This window comes from Bos grunniens, chromosome 19 (genome assembly GCF_055505025.1).
Source record: "Bos grunniens cultivar Pamir isolate PY7600 chromosome 19, Bosgru_T2T1.0, whole genome shotgun sequence".
In the NCBI taxonomy this organism is placed as follows: domain Eukaryota; kingdom Metazoa; phylum Chordata; class Mammalia; order Artiodactyla; family Bovidae; genus Bos; species Bos grunniens.
Window position 1 is genome coordinate 2,066,768 of NC_141183.1, and position 19,264 is coordinate 2,086,031.

General features: G+C 45.3%; 1 protein-coding gene across 9 annotated transcripts in view; it reads right to left on the reverse strand.

Moving 5' to 3' along the window:
* Positions 1–3,342: 3,342 nt before the first annotated feature.
* Positions 3,343–19,264, reverse strand: part of LOC147350951 (ATP-binding cassette sub-family A member 10-like) — a 54,540-nt gene continuing 38,618 nt past the window's right edge. For 3 of the 9 annotated variants that reach the window (XM_086355881.1, XM_086355878.1, XM_086355877.1), the window contains 14 exons: positions 16,679–16,795; positions 15,510–15,593; positions 13,429–13,520; positions 12,619–12,739; positions 11,855–11,972; positions 11,394–11,485; positions 10,129–10,307; positions 9,794–9,869; positions 9,629–9,723; positions 8,771–8,890; positions 8,525–8,665; positions 5,895–5,974; positions 4,707–4,891; positions 3,343–4,588 (listed from right to left, as the gene is read on the reverse strand). In XM_086355881.1, coding sequence (XP_086212007.1) covers positions 4,490–4,588; positions 4,707–4,891; positions 5,895–5,974; positions 8,525–8,665; positions 8,771–8,890; positions 9,629–9,723; positions 9,794–9,869; positions 10,129–10,307; positions 11,394–11,485; positions 11,855–11,972; positions 12,619–12,739; positions 13,429–13,520; positions 15,510–15,593; positions 16,679–16,795 — 1,599 coding nt within the window. In that variant the 3' untranslated portion in view covers positions 3,343–4,489. The remainder of the gene's footprint in view (positions 4,589–4,706; positions 4,892–5,894; positions 5,975–8,524; positions 8,666–8,770; positions 8,891–9,628; positions 9,724–9,793; positions 9,870–10,128; positions 10,308–11,393; positions 11,486–11,854; positions 11,973–12,618; positions 12,740–13,428; positions 13,521–15,509; positions 15,594–16,678; positions 16,796–19,264) is intronic. The other 6 variants (XM_086355883.1, XM_086355880.1, XM_086355884.1 and 3 more) reach the window with 5 other exon arrangements.

The window sequence follows — 19,264 nt, forward strand, 5'->3', positions numbered from 1 at the left end:
TAACCGACATACAGGATTGTGTACGTTTTTAAGATATACAAAGTGCTGATCTGATACACTCCTATATCAAAAAATGACGATGTGTGTTAGCTAACGCAACGTCCTGCAATTGCCATGACGTCACATAATTACCATTTCTTTTCTGTGGTGAGACTGTTTAGGATTTACCCTCTTAGCAACTGCCAAGAATGTAATATTGTTAATGAAGGTCATCCTGATGCATATTAGATCCCCAGGAGTATTCATTTATAACTTGAAGTTTACATCCTTTGACCAGTGTCTCCACATTTCTCCCACCCTCCACCCCGGAGACCACCGCTCTACGGCTTCTGTGAGCTTGGCTTCCCTGGACTCCACATTTAAGTGAGATCACACAGCTCTGTCTTTCTCTAGGTTCACTAGGACGATGCTCTCAGGTTCCTTCTATGCTGTCACCAGTGGCAGGATATCCCGCTTTCCTGTGGTTGAGTAGCGTTCCTCGTGTGTGTGTGTGTGTGTGTGTGTGACCTTCTTTATCTGCAAAAGGGCGCTTAGGCGGTTTCCTCGTCATTGCTCTTGTGAATGACGCTGCGGTGAACGGGGAAGGGCAGACACCTCTTCAATATCCTGTTTTCAGTTCCCTTGGATCTGCAACCTCTGGTGGGCTTGCTGGATCATACAATTGTTCTGGTTTTGACTTTTCAAGGCCACTCCATCCTGTTTTTCATAGCATCTGCCCCAGCTGAGGTCCCCACCAAGCCCACAGGTGCTCCCGTCTCTCTACATCCTCGCCGATACTTGTTAGCTCATGTTTCTGATGACACAGGTTGGCTTTTTCAGTTGGGATTTCTGGACCCCGTGGATAGGATAAATTCTTGTCCTGCCACTTGACGACAGTTCGGACTTTTTTTCTAGCCAGTGTCTGGACCAGCTTCCCAGGTGGCGGGCGTCCCCTGCCCCAGCCTGAGTGGCCTTTCACAGGAGCCGGCTTCATGCAGAACCGTCCTAAGTCCTTGATTCTCACCCACGATAAACCACCGCATCTCAGGTGGGCGCACACATTCCATTCACACTCTTGGGGTTGATATCCAGGTTCAGTATGATGCTGGGTCCCTGCGACACAGGCTGAAGCTTATTGAACTTAAGGTATTGAAGTGGTTTTGTCTTATTTCACCTGAAATTCCATGCATCTGCAATGGGAGGAAGGGCTGTGTGGAAGGACACACACTCTGTGTAGGAGCTGAACTCCGATGGGTTTTATCGAAAACGAGGAACACAGTGCTTCACAGCTGCCTCAGGGGAAACTGCCCTCCGGAGGCACGAGGCCAGGGCGCTTCTTTTTTTTTTTTACAAAAGATCTATTTATTCATTTCTTTGGCTGCTCCGGCTCTTAGTTGTGGCACTCAGAATCTTTGATCTTTGTGGCGGCGTGCAAACTCTTAGTTCCCTGATCAGGGATGGGACCTGAGCCCCCTGCAGTTGGGAGCACGGAGTCTCAGCCACGGGACCGCCAGGGAAGGCCCCAGGGTCGTTCTTAACGGAGGGCTGACCGTCATTTGTACGGTGGATCCGAGGCCTCGCATTTAGCCTGTGTGCTCTTGGTTGTAAAGACAGTCCAAGTAGAAGCAAAGCCAACCTCAAGCTTCAGCTCTCTGGAATGAGAACTGGGAAAGAGAGGAAGCCAAGGACCACGGAGAGAGGCGAGGAGGCAGGAGGAACAGAGGAGGCCGTGGCGTAAGGTGAGACTTGAAGTAAACAAGGACTTTAAGCAGAAGGAGGCTGGGCACAGACACACTGAGCTGGGCACCTGGAGGAGGAGGTCAGCCTGTCATGGCGCACAGCAAGGCTTGGGGGCGCCACTGAGGCCACACATGCTCCAGGTCAGGGAACGCAGGGCATCTGCCTGCAGGAAGACCTTCAGGCCGGCTCTTAGAGGCCTGCTGCTGTTCTGGGCTACGCCTGGGATTACAACAAGCCCCTCCTTACCTGAGTCAGCAAGTGTGAGTCCAGTTCTTGCCACCGGAGAAACCCAGGAACCCAGGAAATGCTACCAGGCGTAGAGATTTGTGAAATACGAAATCCCCAAAGATGTGGGGATTTTGCAATCAGTTAAGACATCGTGCTGAAAACACAGAGAAGTTCTTCCTACTATTTCCAAACTGTGCTTTCCTGGTGGTCGTACCATGCCCTCTCTGTGGCCATGGGCACCAGCCAGAAAGCCACCATTTTAAGGGCAGAAGGAATGAAGCTGAGCAGAGTTGCATGGTCTCCATTTATAGCAGCACGAAATTTACAAAGTGAAAGTCCAGGGCGCCCTGCTCAAAGCAGCTAAAGAAATCTGCTAGAGGAGGTGACTTTCTCTGACAGCTGACGGTGTTGGCTGGCAAATAGTTGCGTCTGAGGACATCGCACAGCTTGCTGCATCTCTTTTGACCATTTTCCATCTGACTGGAGTGAGAACGTTTGTGGACAGTGGCGGGTGCTGCTTTTCACCGAGCTCCTCTTTTAAGGAACCAGACACTGTGCCACCAACAGGCGTGGGTGACACTGCAGCTCGGCCCCCGCCTCCTGCTGCTGGCGACCCTTCAGCTCTGCCGTCCCCACCTCCGTCTCCCTGGTCAGTGGCTCGTCCTGCCCGTTCACTGATGGCAGCCTGTGTGCCAGCTGTCATACGGTACCACTGCACTTTTCAACGTTCTGTGCTGTATGATTAAAAGCGCTTTACTTTTGTTTTTAATGTATTATTTGTGTGAAAAGTATTATAAACCTGCTACAGTACAGGACTGTACAGATGACTGTGTTAGTTGGGTACCTAGGCTGCCTGTGTTGGACTTTTGAACAAATTGGATGTACGAACATGCTCTTGGAATGGAACTCATTCGCATCCAGGGGACTAACTGTAATGTATATGAAATAACATCTGGCTTGAAATACATGTCAAATTTTTACACACACTTCGAGCACTCTCCCGGGTCAGGAGGAAGCTGCTGCTCTTCACTGCACTCCTCGTTTGACCAATGGTGATGATCCATCACAGCCACGAAACAAATCCCCCCAATAGCAGTGGAAAGAGCCGTTTGTAAGAGTCTAGGCAAGGGGACAAATCTTACCTCTAGGTCAGTGCCAAGCTGGAGACAAAGGAGCTGACCACAGAGCAGATAAGAGAGGTCAGCAGGTGAGCAAAGTCAGAGTCAAGGAGCCTGAGATGACAATTTCCTGTTGCTTCCTTGGCTTGCAAGCCGAGGACGGACACTGACTTTTTCTACGGGTCAGAGAACAGAGAGCAAAGTCTCACAGAGCAGAGAGCTAAGAGTTGATATCTGAGCTCCGTACTCTTAAGACTGTATCAAATGAGACTTCAACGCAGCTCATCCCAGCTTTATTTATAAATGTGCATGGAACCAGACTGTCAGGGAACAGGAAAAAGGCTGACATGGTAGAACACCAGAGGAATGCCATCAAGTTGCTACAGAATGCAGAAGGGTTATAACGACATGGGAGACATCCCGGAAATGTAAGTGAGAAGTATAAAGAATTACTAGGCTCACTGATGCCAACTTCGAAAAAGTACTCCTGAAAAGCATGTTGAACATAGGTCAGCCAAAATATTTACTGTGGTTTTACTACAGATTCCCGTAATCTTCACTCACATAATTTCTATACACCCTGAAACCAGCATTTATTCATTTTATAATCAGATTATATGATTAAGTCTAAAAGTTATGCTGTGTCCTTTCATCTATCAGCTTTTTAGATCTTCTGACAGTCCATGTCACATTAAGTTGGTACTTAAGTAAATCACTGGAGAAGGAAATGGCATCCCACTCCAGTACTCTTGCCTGGAAAATCCCATGGATGGAGGAGCCTGGTAGGCTACAGTCCATGGGGTCGCAAAGAGTCGGACACAACCAAGCAACTTCACTCACTTAAGTAAATAATGCTTTAAAAAGATTAAAGCTTAAAGTCTAGGGTTATAAAAAGCCTAAAAGATTTTATTTGTAACACGTGCTGAGCAGTCAGCCTTATTGAACAACACAGCACATGTTAACATCATGTGATTTATGAATTAAACACAAAACAGGCCTGATCAGTGTAGGGTCTGATTACATTAACTTTGTCTGCTGCGTTTCCCTATCTTTGCCTCTTCTCTCCATTCTAAAATTTAAAAAGCCATTTAAAACCCAATCACGGGATTTCCCTGGAGATCCAGTGGTTAAGACTTCTCCTTCCGATAGAGGGGGTGTGGGTTCCATCCCTGGTCCGGGAGCAGATACCCCACGTGACACAGGGGCAAGAAACCCAAACGTAAAACAGAAGCAGTACTGTAACAAATTCAATAAGATCTTTAAAAATGGTCCACATCAAATAAAAAAATATAAAAACCTTAACCGTTATTGAATGTCTGAACTACTGAATGCTGTGTTAACTTCAAGAACAAGAGCTTCTTCTACAGTTATGGGAACTGAGGATGCAGTGAGAGCTAACATCCGGCTCGAGGAGGTTCAGGGTCTTAAGACTCTTCCTGCGGCAGAAGTTTCCATCTGACTGTCGTATCCACGTCATCATCCAAATTCCCCAGCTCCTGCTCTTTGGAGAGTTCTAAGAATACCTAAGTCAGAGAAAATAAAGAAGGCAACGACCATGTCAGGGTGTTTCTGAAAGGTGAGGGTGCCCTGAGACTCACACAAAGATGCCCTAGGTTGATGCTCGAGGGTTGAAAACCTCACCTGCTCCAAGGTGGCCTGGGAAAGGCTGTATTCTTCCAGGTCGAAGGCCTGTTTCACTGCGAGTAAAGGGGCTGACGTTAGGGTCTGCACATTTGTCATCAGAAGTATTTTCAAAGCCAGCAACGTTAACAGCAACTTCGAATTCAGGAGATACTTTAGGATATGGGCCAAGTAAACTGCATTTTCTTGAAGGATAAATTAAAGAGTGCTGATACGGCTAGTCAAAAGAGCACTGCATCCCCGTGTAAACGACCTGTAAGCCTCCCTCTCGTTACCGAGAACCGTGTGGCTCTTTCAGCGTGCGGCCTTCTGAGGCTCTGTGCCTGTGTGCTTTGGCCTCCAAATCAACTGCTGAGCATCGCTTTGTTGTCGTGTAGTGCTTACGTCGTGCAGTGCTTACGTCGTGTAGTGCTTACGTCGTGTAGTGCTTACGTCGTGTAGTGCTTACGTCGTGTAGTGCTTACGTCGTGTAGTGCTTACGTCGTGTCCGGCTCTTTGCGACGCCGTGGACCGCAGCGCGCCAGGCTCCCCGCCCTTCACTGTCTCCCGCAGTGAGTCAGTGATGCACCTAAGCGCCTCAGCCTCTGCTCCTGGTCTGTATTTACAGATCCACGGAGTGTACTCCCTGCTGGCCCCCGTTCAGTAAACGCCATGCTTCTCACATGTCAAGGTACCAGAAACACCCAGCGTGAGCTGTGCTCAGCGCCTCTGAAACCAGTTCAGAACCGCCTCTCCGACCCTGACTCGCCAGTCTCATCCCTGCGTGTTTTCAGTCGTCCCAGCACCGACATAAGCACACGGATCAGTGGAGTAGAAGGTATCCACAGTTAGATTGAATCCGTGGCTCCAAGCTTCTGCTCTTGTGCCTCTGACTTTGACAAACCTGGAGCTGCCAGAAGCTCGCCTTGGTGTTCTTTGGGATGCCACAACGATAATTATGCTCCAATGGTATGCAAGGGAACCAGGACAGAGTGTTCTGACTTATTTCCTCGTGAGCAGAGGGGGAATCGGGTGGCGTGAAGCCAAGTCTAGGGTCGCCCATGCATTCCCTTTAAGATTTTTAAGACTATTCTAGGGGAAATTTTCCAAGGCTTGACTGATGCTATACGTTTTGTCCTTGAAGTTATGTGATATCCATTCCATATGAAAATATTTCCCGTACATTAAGTTTCAACAGTCTAAACTCACCTGCCTCTAATTTGGAAAAGGTCTGAGACAGAGGGTGGACGTCCTCTATGGCTAATTTATATGCCATCACGAACGAATATCTGGGAGGAGGAAAGAGGGAGAGTTACTATCCTTCAACATTACAGTATTGGGAAGGCCTTGACAGCTAAAATAACCAAAGAATTTTTTAATTCTTTAATTTTTTAAACGTTTCCTTTAAATAAAAGGCGAATAGTTTAATTTGATAAAGCATGAATCTGAGCCAAAAAATTATCTTTCGTCATAAAAATCTGCTTGCCCCTAACTTACTGTTCAAGATAAATTCTGAAAAATCACTCTGATACACTTTCACACTTGGCCTGTGGTGTCTTTCTTTTGTATTTTATTTCTTACTCTCAAAAGCCAATCTTTCTATGCTCCCTGGAACCTTTTAATCCAATTTTCTTCTTTTCAATCTTTTGTACAAGAATTAAAATTTGTAGAGCTCTCTCCCTTTAAAAAATTCTTCCCTGACCTCTAGCCTTCCCAAATATGTCCATCCGGGACCTCATGTTGCACAATTCAGTGAACATTCTTTGGTCCTTCTCCTTTAGACTTCTCAAAAGAATTAAATTCACACACACTTAATAACTTTCTCCTTTTTATTTATTACGTCCTTGGGGGTTTTTAAGTTAATTTTCACTGGAGACAGTTCTTTACACTGTTGTTAGTCTTTGCTGTGCAGCAGAATGAATCAGCCTCATATGGATACAGATCCTATCCCCTCTGGTTTGCATTTCTTTCCCATTAGATCACCACAGAGCACTGAGTAGGGTTCCCCGTGATCTTCAGTAGGTTCTCATTAATTGTCTATTTTATACATACTATCAGTCATCTCCCTGATTCACCCCACAGCCCCTTCCCCCTTGAAGAGAAAAGTAAATATTGTACATTAACGCATGTACGTGGAATCTAGAAAAATGGTACAGATGAGCCTATTTGCAGAGCAGACACAGAGACACAGATATAGAGAACAAATGTACAGATGAACCTATTTGCAGAGCAGACACAGAGACACACATGTAGAGAACAAATGTACAGACACCTATATGCAGAGCAGAAACAGGGACACAGGTAGAGAACAAATGTGCAGACATCTCTTTACACATCATGGATATGAGCTTTCTCTCCGTCTTCTGCGCACAGAGCTCACTCTTGAGTGTTTACACGTGATGTTTTCTCAAAAGAGTGACTCTTATCCCCATTCTTCCACCGGCCAAACCTGCTCAGCCTTAAAGTCCACCCTTAACCCTCATTCATTTGCATCTTCCTTTGCTAATACCCTTTCCTCAAAAGGACTCAAGCACCGTAAGAACCTCGTCTATCTATCTAGTCCATACACAGTGTCCAGCCTCCAGCATGATATGTGCTCATAAGTAATAGTTTTTAAAAAGAGTAGTAGTATGTAAGAAAACTGTACACCTTTCAATGAAATTCTGGCTCAGTCTGCTATTCACATGGGTTTGCTTATCTTTATTTGTAACTCACAGCTGACCTCACGCAACTTTAAAGGAACCATTCCATTCTCCAGGGGGATCTTCCCATCCTGGGGATCTTCCCATCCCAGGGACTGAAACTGGATTTCCTACATGGCGGGCAGATTCTTTACCATCTGAGCCACGAGGGAAGCCCAAAGGAACTATAGGGAGGATCAAATTATTTATAGTCAATTAATTTAAGATAGAGTCAGGGAAGTTCCCTGTGGTCCAGGGTTTAGGAATCCACCCTGCAATGCAGGGGGGCTCAGGTTTGATCCCTGATTGGGGAACTAAGATCCCACATGCCTAGGAGCAACTAAGACCACGAGCCAAAGCTAGAGTCCGCGGGCCACAACAAAGAGTCCACGCGAGTCGGGGAAGAGCCCGTGGGCTGTCACTAAGAGCTGACGGGGCCAAAGAGGTTAGTGGGAGAGATAAATCCAAACCCCAATTGGAGCAGGAAACTGCAACCCACTCCAGCATTCCTGCCTGCAGAATCCCCAGGGACATCTTAAACCCCCCCCCCCCCCCTCCCCATTAAGGCAAAGTCAGCCTTTCTGAGGCATGTGAGTCTGTTCGAGCTCTTGGTGTGATTTCGTATTTGGTAAAATGTTATAGACTGATACAGAATTTTCATTGTCTGTTTAAAAAAACCATTAAATTGATGATCAAGCTTGTACCTTCCCCCTAATCTCTGTCATTCCACAGTTTACACACACACACGGACACGCATACTGTCCACCCATTAATACGAAACACTCACTGAGAATAACTTTCAGGTGTTGTCTGTCTCCTGTGTGTCCTTGTTGCTGTTTAGCTGCTCAGTCATGTCTGACTCTTTGCGACCCCATGGACCGTAGCCCGCTGGACTCCTCTGTCCATGGGATTCCCCAGGCAAGAATACTGGAGAGGGTTGCCATTTCCTCCTCCAGGGGATCTTCCTGACCCGGGGATCAAAGCCCACATCGCAGGCGGACTCTTTACGGCTGGGCGGCGAGGGAGGCCCCTCCCTCCTTCCTAGTGGCCCCTCCACAGCCTGTTTGTAACCGACAGGCCGCCGGGGCTCCCTCTTCCCATCCTCTGGACGACCGAGGCCGTGGGTGCTGGAGGCCTCACACCTGGGGCGGCCCTCACCTCTGCTGCCGAGCAGCCTGGGGGAAGAGCTTGAGAATCTCCGTGTGCAGAGGCTCCACCAGGGTGAGCGCCTTCACCTTCACCTCCAGTAAATAGTCTTTGCCGAACTTGCTTTTCAGATGCTGAACGGAACCAATACACCTGGTCCAGGGAAGGGAAAGAAGAGTTGAAAGACAAGAGACGCCTCCTGGGCTCTCCGCCCCTGCGGATGCGGGGGAGGGGTCCTCGCGCCAGCCAGGCACCCACCTCAGCCTCCCGGACACCATGACGGCCACGCGGTCGCACACGGCCTCCGCCTCGGCCATGGAGTGGGTGGTCAGCAGGGCGCCCCTCGCAGAGCTTTTAACAATGGCCTGGATTGCCTGCCTAGAGACAGAGTAAGGGACTGTTTGCACTTCGAAGGTTATCTGGGAAAATTGATGAACGGGAATGACCAAGGAAGTCTTAACAGAGAATGCTTAGATTATGTTGCAAGAAAAAAAAAATCTTTGGAGAGAAAGAAGAAAAATTGTCGTGTGTTAGGTAATTATATCACCAAGTCAACAGGCTCTTAGAATGAAAAGCAGATGTTTTAAAAGTGTGCCTGACTCGGTGTTTGTTTGAAGAGCAGGAGAACACCACACTGCAGGGTTTTCAACGACTGAAAAATAAATCAGGAAGAAAGAGGCAGCGGGAGGACCAGCAAGAGAAAGAAGTCTATGGAGCGCCTTCAAGAGCCCATTTGATTCTTAAAATGTCAATTTTTGTCTTCCTTGAGGAAATCTGAGTGAGTGAGTGATAGTTGCTCAGTCGGGTCCGACTCTTTGTGACCCCATGGACTGTAGCCCACCAGGCCCCTCTGTCCGCGGGATTCCCCAGGCAAGAACACTGAAGTGGGTTGCCCTTCCCTTCTCCAGGGGATCCTCCAGACCCAGGGATAGAACCCGGGTCTCCTGCATTGCAGGAAGATTCTTTACCATCTGAGCCATCAATATGTTGAATTTCAGTGAATCAAACAATACAGGGTCTGAGCCTCAAAGGTCAGTGGAGAAAACGTGAAACCTCAATGAGCCATTGCTCCAGACTTAGACGGTTGACACCGACACTTCATATGACGCCCCTCACCACATCTGCAGCTGCCCCTCGGGGTCCATCCCTGTGGTCGGCTCGTCTAGGAGCAGCAGAGCCGGGCTCCCCAGGACGCTCAGCGCGAACCTCAGCTGCAACAGAGAGGAGCCGCGTCGGCGCCAGCCTGGGTGCGCGCGGGGGCGGGGGGCGGCCTGGTCCTACCTTTCTCTTGGCCCCCTCGGGTAAGGCCTTGGCGGGGAGCGCCATCTGGTCCTGTAGCTTCAGCGCGTCCGCCAGCCTGCGGGAAGCACTCTGATTACGTCCGTGCCTAAAACATCTAGGGCACCCCAGCACTTTCAGTTGGAGAGATGTGCACGAAGCCTCATTCACAGGGCCCCAAACAATACATGTCATGACTTGGTTCTCGTTCAGATTTTCAATCATTTGCATGCAAGTTAGAGGCATGGTTCATCATCTCCTTTTCACATTTCCTTAGTAAGTTCTGTGTCCCCCCTTCCTCCAGCTACAAACCGCGTGCTGGAGGCTTCGCATCACACCTTGAAACGCTGAGAGCAGCCTCCTCTTTGGTCAGGCCTTTCACGGCCGAGTACAAGTCCAGGTGTTCTCGGACCGTGAGGTCGGGCCACAGCACGTCCTCCTGTGGACAGTACCCCAGATGCCTGAAGCCACCGCCTGCCTGTCGCGTCGGAGGTGTTCCGCTGTCCCTGAAAACCACCTGCATCGAACAGCAAAGGTCAGCGTCACCTGCCTGCCGCTTTGACCCTCCTCCCACTGCTGAAGGAGGGAGAAACGACCATTCAGCCACAGCCCTTCTTCAGCATGCAAGAGGAGTTTTATAAATTCATCTGTTTATTCTTTTTTTTTTCTTAAATCATTTGACGCTGGAGAGAGTGTGGAGAAAAGTGAACCTTCTTACACTGCTGGTGGGAATGCAAGCTCGTGCAGCCACTACGGAAGACAGTATGGAGGCTCCTCGGAAAACGTAAAGGACAATTACCATGTGGTCCAGCAATCGAAGTCCTGGGCGTATACCCAGATGAAATTATCATAAAAAAAAATACCTGCAGCCCTATGTTCAGAGCAGCGCTAGTCACAACAGCCAAGACATGGAGACAACCTCCGTGTCCATCAACAGAGGAGCAGACAGAGAGGATGGGGCACGCACGTACGATGGATGTGCAGCCTCGAAAAGGAACGAAAGAATGCCGTGCGCAGCAGCGTGGATGCAACTGCAGATTATTTCACTAAGTCAAGTCAGTCACAGAGAGAAAAACAAATATCACACAGTAGCACATATGTGTGAAATCTCAAATACGGCACCAATAAACTTATCTAGAGACTCACAGACATAGAGGGCAGACTGTGATTGTCAAGGAGGACGTGGGGAGGGAGAGGGTGAACTGGGAGTCTGGGGTTGGTATAAGCAAACTATATACATATATAAATATATTCACAGGATGGCTAAACGAGGTCCTGCTGGAGCACAGGGAACTATATACAACGTGATAAACCATAATGGAAAAGAGTGTCAAAAAAAAGAGTGTATATATGTGTATAACTGAGTCACACTGCTGGAGAGGGAAGTCCGGTGTGCTGCAGTCCCCGGGGTCGCAAAGGGCCGGACATGACCAGGCGACTGAACTGCACTGCTGTATGGCAGATATCGGCACAGCACTAAATCAGCTATACTTCAGTAAAACATAAACCATTTGACTGACTGATGAGAACAACAGAAGAGGCCGCTGACACTGAACAGGACATTCCCCCGGCCGTGAGCTGGGCTGCCCCCCACGCCACGTACCACTCCCGCGGTCGGCTTTGTGTCTCCAGTTATCATCTTAATACAAGTGCTCTTCCCAGCTCCATTGTGCCCCAGCAGTCCCAGTACTTCACCTGGAAAAAGGCTCACCATCACTTTCTGTTCTTAAAAAATCGGCTAACCCAAAATCACTTAGCTCAGGAATGTTTGAAATAAAATAGCATTTTCAGACAGCACCTCTGTCATTTCTATGTGAATGAAAAGACTGCGGATTTACATGAGAAGAGTTTGGACATCTGGATCTAAGATAAGTTGGTTTTCTTGACATTTGATCTGGGACAGGATTTTGAAATAAAAACGTCTCTCTGCCAGCAAGTCAAGTATTTTTATAATTACATGTTAACTGAGATATATGAACAGACTGAAAGAATGAAAAGCATTCCCTTCCTAGTGCTAAAACTAGAGAATAAGGAACATCCTAATAAACAATACATTATCCAAACCTTTGTTAATACAGAAGGAAACATTCCGAACGGCTGTTTTCGTCTTTCTTGCTGAAAAGCACCTTTTCTTTTCCTGTTTATATTCCTTGTGTAAACAGCTTGCCATTATTACTGGCTTCTAGAAAACATGGGAGAGCATGATTTTCCTCTTAAATATTTCATATTTTGCGCATTCATGTTTCAACTTTCATTTCCTAGGCTACGAATTTAACCAGATTTTTTGTGCCAATAGTAATTCAGCCTCTTGTTTCAAATAAAACCCTCAAATGTACATTTACGCTTGAGGACTTCTTTATCAACTTCTTATGAAACTAATTCCTAAGCAAATGTTATTTCCTTTGTGTTACGCTAACCTTGCCTTTGGCATTAATTGCCCTCCTTATTAATTTTAATGCAGTATGAATTCACCTACGCTTTTTCATACGCTATTTAGAATTATTGACATGACAATTTCAATATATAGCAAAATGGAATTGAAACTCTTCAAGGTGTGGGATTTTGTTAAAAATTGATAAAGAATATCAGAATTCTTGAACTGCTCTGATGAATGAAGATTAAAATCCACCAAAAAAATCGAAGAAGAGAAAATTAAGAGCGAAGACTGGATAAATCCTTCAAAAGGTAACGACCTGAATATGAGCTACAAACGGAAGGACTGAGGATGCAATCGCAAGTTTTCACACTAAAAGCCAGCACTCTGTCCACTCTACAAGACAAGCTGACTATTTCAGTACTTCACCAGCGGCCCAGTTGCTTGTTCTCACCTCATCCAAGCTGGACGCAGTGAGTGCATTCGCCGTTTTCACCCTTTCCGTTTGAACGTCTTCATCCTCTTCTTCCGGTTCTTCTGGGTTTGGACGATATTCCCCTCTGCTTGGAGAGATTCTACAGAGAAAATAAAAACATTAAAATGAAATTCTAACTGTACAACCACTACCAGGAGAATATGGCTTCAATGATTTAATTCTTTTTCTGTTTTACAGGAATGTAAATGATTACATAATGACGAACAGGATTCTCCTTGACAGTAACAACTCCCTCAAGTAGCCAAGTCCCATGAAATACTCTTTGACTATTTATTCTCTTTAAAACTTTTTATCCCATCCATCGACCAGCTCTTTAAATCCTCTCAAATACAGACTTAGTCTTTTTAGTCTGTTACCATCTAGGTCATCATCCCGTTGCATCATAAACGATCACCATAACTGGCCTCTCTCGCCTTTTCAGAACATTTCACAATGAGCTCATTTTTCATTCCTGCGTCTTCTACTCAGAGACCTGTTCTTCCCATAAGCGGGAGAAAAAACAACGCTTGAAGCTTAACCACTGCGTGAGCAGCTCACAAGACAAACACCCAACTTGCCCAAAATCACAAGACCCGTGTCGAAACTGTATTACTGCACTCAAAGTAATTCTCATTTTTTTTGTTTTTGTTTTATTTTTTCAGAATAATATTTCCCAGTGGGCCTAGCCAAGAGTTTAGATAGTAAATCCATACTAATAAAATGATGTTAAAAGAACTGCTATACACATTACATGTTTAAATTATATTCAGATGTTAATGTTCTCCCAACCTGAAAAATGGATCTTTCCTCATTGTTTCTTTTCCATACTTCATTTCCAGGCACCGTATAATAAAAAGAAAAACGATGATCTGAAGGTACGGCTAAAGGCAATGAAAAATGATTAGAATATTAGTATCATCTTGGGATTCAAGCTCCACGGGCGGAATATGCCTTCTGCCATAGGAGATTTGATCATTTTCTTACAAATTTGATAAAAGTCTTATAAAATGCTTCTCACATGGAGAAGTTTCTCAAACCAACCTTATATATGCTGCCTACAAGGGACTCACTTCAGAGCTAAAGACAGATACAGAAGTAAACGGATGGAAAAAGGTATTCCCTGCAACGCAAAGACAGCTCACGTGCAAACGCAGCCACGCTCACATCAGACAAAACAGACTTTAAACAAAGACGGTGATATGAGACAAAGAAGGACATTCAGGACTTAGGGATCAATCAAACAAGAAGAGACGCAACTGTAAATACATAGGCATCCAAAGTAGAAGCGCCTAAATAAAGTAAATGTTAGCAGACACACAAGGAGAAGCGGACGGTAACGCAACGGGAGTGATAAGTGATGCGCGCGTGCTCACTCATGTCTGACTCTTTGCCCCCCCGTGGACCGTAGCCTGCCAGGCTCCTCTGTCCGTGGGATTTCCCAGGCAAGAATACTGGGGTGAGAGGATTGCCATTTCCTCCTCCAGGGGACCTTCCCGACCCAGGGATCGAATCCACGGCTCTTACATCTCTTGCACTGCAGGTGGATTCTTTACTACCGTGCCACCTGGGAATCCCCAGGAGCAGGAGACTTTAATGTCTCACTTATATCAATGGACAGATCATCCGGGCAGAAAACAAAGAAACCAGCATTGGCCTTAAGTCATGTATTAGATCAATTGGACTTTATATATACATATAAATTTCATCCCAAAGCAGCAGAATATATTCCTGTCAAGCGCACATGGAACATTCCTGGAACGGAGCACACGCTAGGCCAAAAACCAGGCCCTGAGAAACTGAAGAAAACTGAAATCACAACAAGCATCCTTTTCAACCATGACTCTCTGAGACTAGAAATCAACTATAGGGGAAAAGTTGCAAAAAACACAACGATGCGGAGGTTAGATAATTGTGCAACTTTGGCATTTATTCACGGCCAGCAGAAAACCGCCACGTGTGACGCGTCTCCGTGTACATGGGTGAAACAAGAGGAACAAACGTTCAGGACACAAACACCCGTGTGCAATGCATACATTTTACACGTTTATGAATTTCTAAACATTTAGAAAATGTTCTCGCTCGTTAAACTCCTTTTCTGCCAAGAAGAGAAAACAAGAAGCCTGTGGTCCACTCTTTCCCCCTTACTCCTCATTTACTATGATGCACGGAAATAATATTTACGTTTCGCTTCAGTATCTTTCCCAGTAGAAAATTCCACTTACTTTGCTCTCTTTATTCTTCATTATTCAAATTATCTTCTGTTTTAATCTGTACTGAAATGATTTTTAGGCACACACCACCTTTGGTATTTCTTATAAACCCCCTCGAATTGTCTTTGGATACATATATCAGCAATGTATAGTAATAGCAGTAATAACAGCAATCTAGACTTTAGAATTTCTGGTATATACTATACTGTTCTTGCCTTAAAAATCCCATGGACGGAGGAGCCTGGTGAGCTACAGTCCACAGGGTCCGAAAGAGTCAGACATGACCGAATGACTAAGCATACACTCTATACAGAAAAATACCTTTAGGTTCTACTACCATTCCATTTGATTATAGAACACAGCGGTGGTGATGGTAGTGGTCGTCACTCAGTCGTGTCCGACTCTCTGCACCCCCACGGACTGTAGCCCGCCAGGCTCCTCTGTCTGTCCATGGGATTTCCCAGGCAAGAATACCGGAGTGGGCTGTCTGCTGCATTGGCAGGCAGATTCTTTACCAGTGAGCCACCCGGGAAGCCCATAAAAACAGTAAGAGCAGGTATTTGGGCGAGCATTTCAATTTGCCATTCTTTGAATAAGAGCAAGTGCATCATGTGGCTATAAATCCTATGTAGTATATATTCAATAGAAATATTTTCTTACTATGAAGATTGGTAGAATCATTTTACCAGTTGCACTCTTCTCAGAGTCCTGACTCTCGGACCTTCTGTGATACATAGAGGACAACTGTTGAAAAAAGCAAGGGCTGTATGAAATTTCTCTGCATGACGAATATAACGTTCTTATGCTAAATACACCTGTATCACATGACTTGCTGTTTCACAGGACATGAGGGAATGCTCCGTGAATTGGGACAAGACTTGTTCTATGACACTAAAATCTGTCAGGAGGTGACACCCTTCCTTGGTTATAATCTCCAATACTTTCTGTATTCGGACTCTGTGCAGAGCGTGAGTGCAAATGTGCTAAGTCACTTCAGTTGTCTCCGACTCTGTGTGACCCCCATGGACTGTAGCCCGCCAGGCTCCTCTGTCCATGGGATTTTCCAGGCAAGAATACCGGAGTGGATTGCCGTGCCCTCCTGCAGGGGACCTTCCTGACCCAGGGATCAAACCTGCATCTCTTATGTCTCCTGCACTGGCAGGCAAGGCCTTTACCTCTAGCACGACCTGGGAAGCCCCAGTTCTGTGCAGTGGGGATTCACAGTTTCTTTTTAGTGGAAGTGACTGAACACACAAATGTGAAGTGGTTGGGATCTGCTGTCACGTCCCCAGAATTCTCAGCGGTACTTGGATCCTCCCAGAAGTTCCTAACAGTATCTTGCTTCCCTTCCTTCACCAACCACTCACCCCCAAAGCAATCTACTGACTTTTAGTGGTACAAAGAGCATAAAATATCACATCTTCCCTGCAGTCCTCTGTTACAGGGAAAGGTGGAGCTAAGCACAAAAATAATTTCAGATGTTTATCAAAATTGAAATGGGAAACTTCCACTTCATGGTGAGAAGAGAGAGTTCTGTAACAGTGGGAAAAACATAATCAGTTACAATCCCCTCTTGGAATTCATAAACCACAGTTGGGTTTCCTGTTGCATTTCTTAATGGATTTACCTGCTTCCTTCCGGGTGTGAATAATGGGTTCTGGGTATTTGAAACTTTTAGCTTCATACAATTTTCATGTCTTCTTTTCAGAATTTACCAACAATTGAATAATTTCTAAAATTTTATTAAATGTACCTGCTCCCCTATCAGAAAAGATTTAATTAACGAGCTACATGGTCAAGGTAAAAATAAAGTAAGTAAAACTGCTTACCTCTATCATTTGGACAAGAAAAAAAACTGAAGTGCACGAAGGTATTAAAATTATACATATAATTATAATATTTTCAGAATGAGTTAGTCCCAGGAGGATGAGCATAAATAGTGAGATCTAAAGGGAAAAAATCCACAGACATAATTTGCTCAGTCATATTTAATGTAAGATGTTTTCTATAAGTGATCTGTTTTCCTAGAAAGATACTCCTATTTTCAATTTTCACCTTACGTACAACATCGAGAAGACCGCCTCTTTAAGAAGCATCAAAGTGTCATTACAACTGAGACACATGATTACAGTTAAAGTCTGACATAAACATCTAAAAGCTGCTGCACTATCCGGTACGGACACGCGGCAACCATTTAAAAAAAGGACTATAACATTATTTTGCTTTATGAACATCAATCCTTATATGCTTTCAGCACTAGCACACAATTAACTTCTTGTCGAATGGTATATGTAGTACCATAGTTTTAGGAATAACAAGAGAATAAAGAAGGGAATAGAAACTTCTCTTAGCATCTACTATTTACCAAGTACTCTGATGAGCAATTTACCAGCACTGTGATAGCGAATGCTCTTGGAGAGACTCAGTCCTAACCCTGTAAAGTGCTACTGCTTTATATATACATTCTCTGAGTTCAGAGAACTAAACCTCAAAAACCTGAAGTAACTGCGCCCAATATCTTACAGCTATTTAGTGCCGACTTAGAATCCAAACCTGGGCTGTCTGACTCCAGAGCCTAAATTCTTACCCTCCATACTTTTATAAGAAGAGATTGGGGGCTTCCCTGGAGGTGTTAAGACTCTGCTCCCAATGCAGGGGGTCCAGGTTCAATCCCTGGCCCAGGAACTAGATCCCACAAATTGCAATGTAAGATTCTGCATGCTGCAAGAAGACTGAAGATACCATATGCCACTGTGGAAAATTCTTCAAGAGATGGGAATCCCAGATCACCTGACCTGCCTCTTGAGAAACCTGTATGCAGGTCAGGAAGCAATAGTTAAAACTGGACATGGAACAACAGACTGATTCCAAATAGGAAAAGGAGTACATAAAGGCTGTATATTCACCCTGCTTATTTAACTTATATGCAGAGTACATCATGAGAAACGCTGGGCTGGAAGAAGCACAAGCTGGAATCAAGATTGCTGGGAGAAATATCAATAACCTCAGATATGCAGATGACACCACCCTTGTGGCAGACAGTGAAGAAGAACTAAAGAGCCTCTTGATGAAAGTGAAAGAGGAGAGTGAAAAAGTCGGCTTAAAGCTCAACATTCAGAAAACGAAGATCATGGCATCTGGTCCCATCACTTCATGGCAAATAGATGGGGAAACAGTGGAAACAGTGGCTGACTTTATTTTTGGGGGCTTCAAAATCACTGCAGATGGTGATTGCAGCCATGAAATTAAAAGACGCTTAGTCCTTGGAAGGAAAGTCATGACCAACCTAGACAGCATATTGAAAAGCAGAGACATTACTTTGCCAACAAAGGTCCGTCTAGTGAAGGCTATGGTTTTTCCAGTGGTCACATATGGATGTGAGAGTTGGACTATAAAGAAAGCTGAGTGCCAAAGAATTGATGCTTTTGAACTGTGGTGTTGGAGAAGACTCTTGAAAGTCCCTTGGACTGCAAGGAGATCCAACCAATCCATCCTAAAGAAGATCAGTCCTGGGTGTTCAATGGAAGGACTGATGCTAAAGCTGAAACTCCAATACTTTGGCCACCTGATGCAAAGAGCTGACTCATTGCAAAAGACCATGATGCTGGGAAAGATTGAGGGCAGGATGAGAAGGGGATGACAGAGGATGAGATGGCTGGATGGCATCACCAACTTGATGGACATGGGTTTGAGAAAACTCCAGGAGTTGGTGATGGACAGGGAGGCCTGGCGTGCTGTGATTCATGGGGTTGCAAGAGTTGGACACGACTGAACTGAACTGAACTGAACTGAAGACTTGGCATGGCCAAATAAATAAATATTTTTTAAAAATTAGAGATACCAAGGGAACATTTCATGCAAAGATGGGTACAATAAAGGATAGAAATGCTGTGGCCCTAACAGAAGCAGAAGATATTAAGAAGAGGTGGCAAGAATACACAGAACTATACAAAAAAGGTCTTAATGACCTGGATAACCACAGTGGTGTGATCACTCAGCTAGAGCCAGACATGCTGGAGTACGAAGTCAAGTGAGCCTTAGGAACCATTCCCACGAAAAAAGCTAGTGGATGTGATGGAATTCCAGCTAAGCTATTTCAAATCCTAAAAGAAGCTGCTGCTAAGTGCTGCACTCAATATTCCAGCAAATTTGGGAAACTCAGCAGTGGCCACAGGACTAGAAAAGGTCAGTTTTCATTCCAATCCCAAAGAAGGGCAATGCCAAAGAATTCAAACTATCTCACAACTGCACTCATTTCACATGATAAGCAAGGTAATGCTCAAAATACTTCAAGCTAGGCTTCAACAGTACATGAACTGAGAGCTTCCAGATGTACAAGCTGAATTTAGAAAAGGTAGGGACCAGAGATCAAATTGCCAACATCTGTTGGATCATAGAAAAAGGAAGAGAATTTC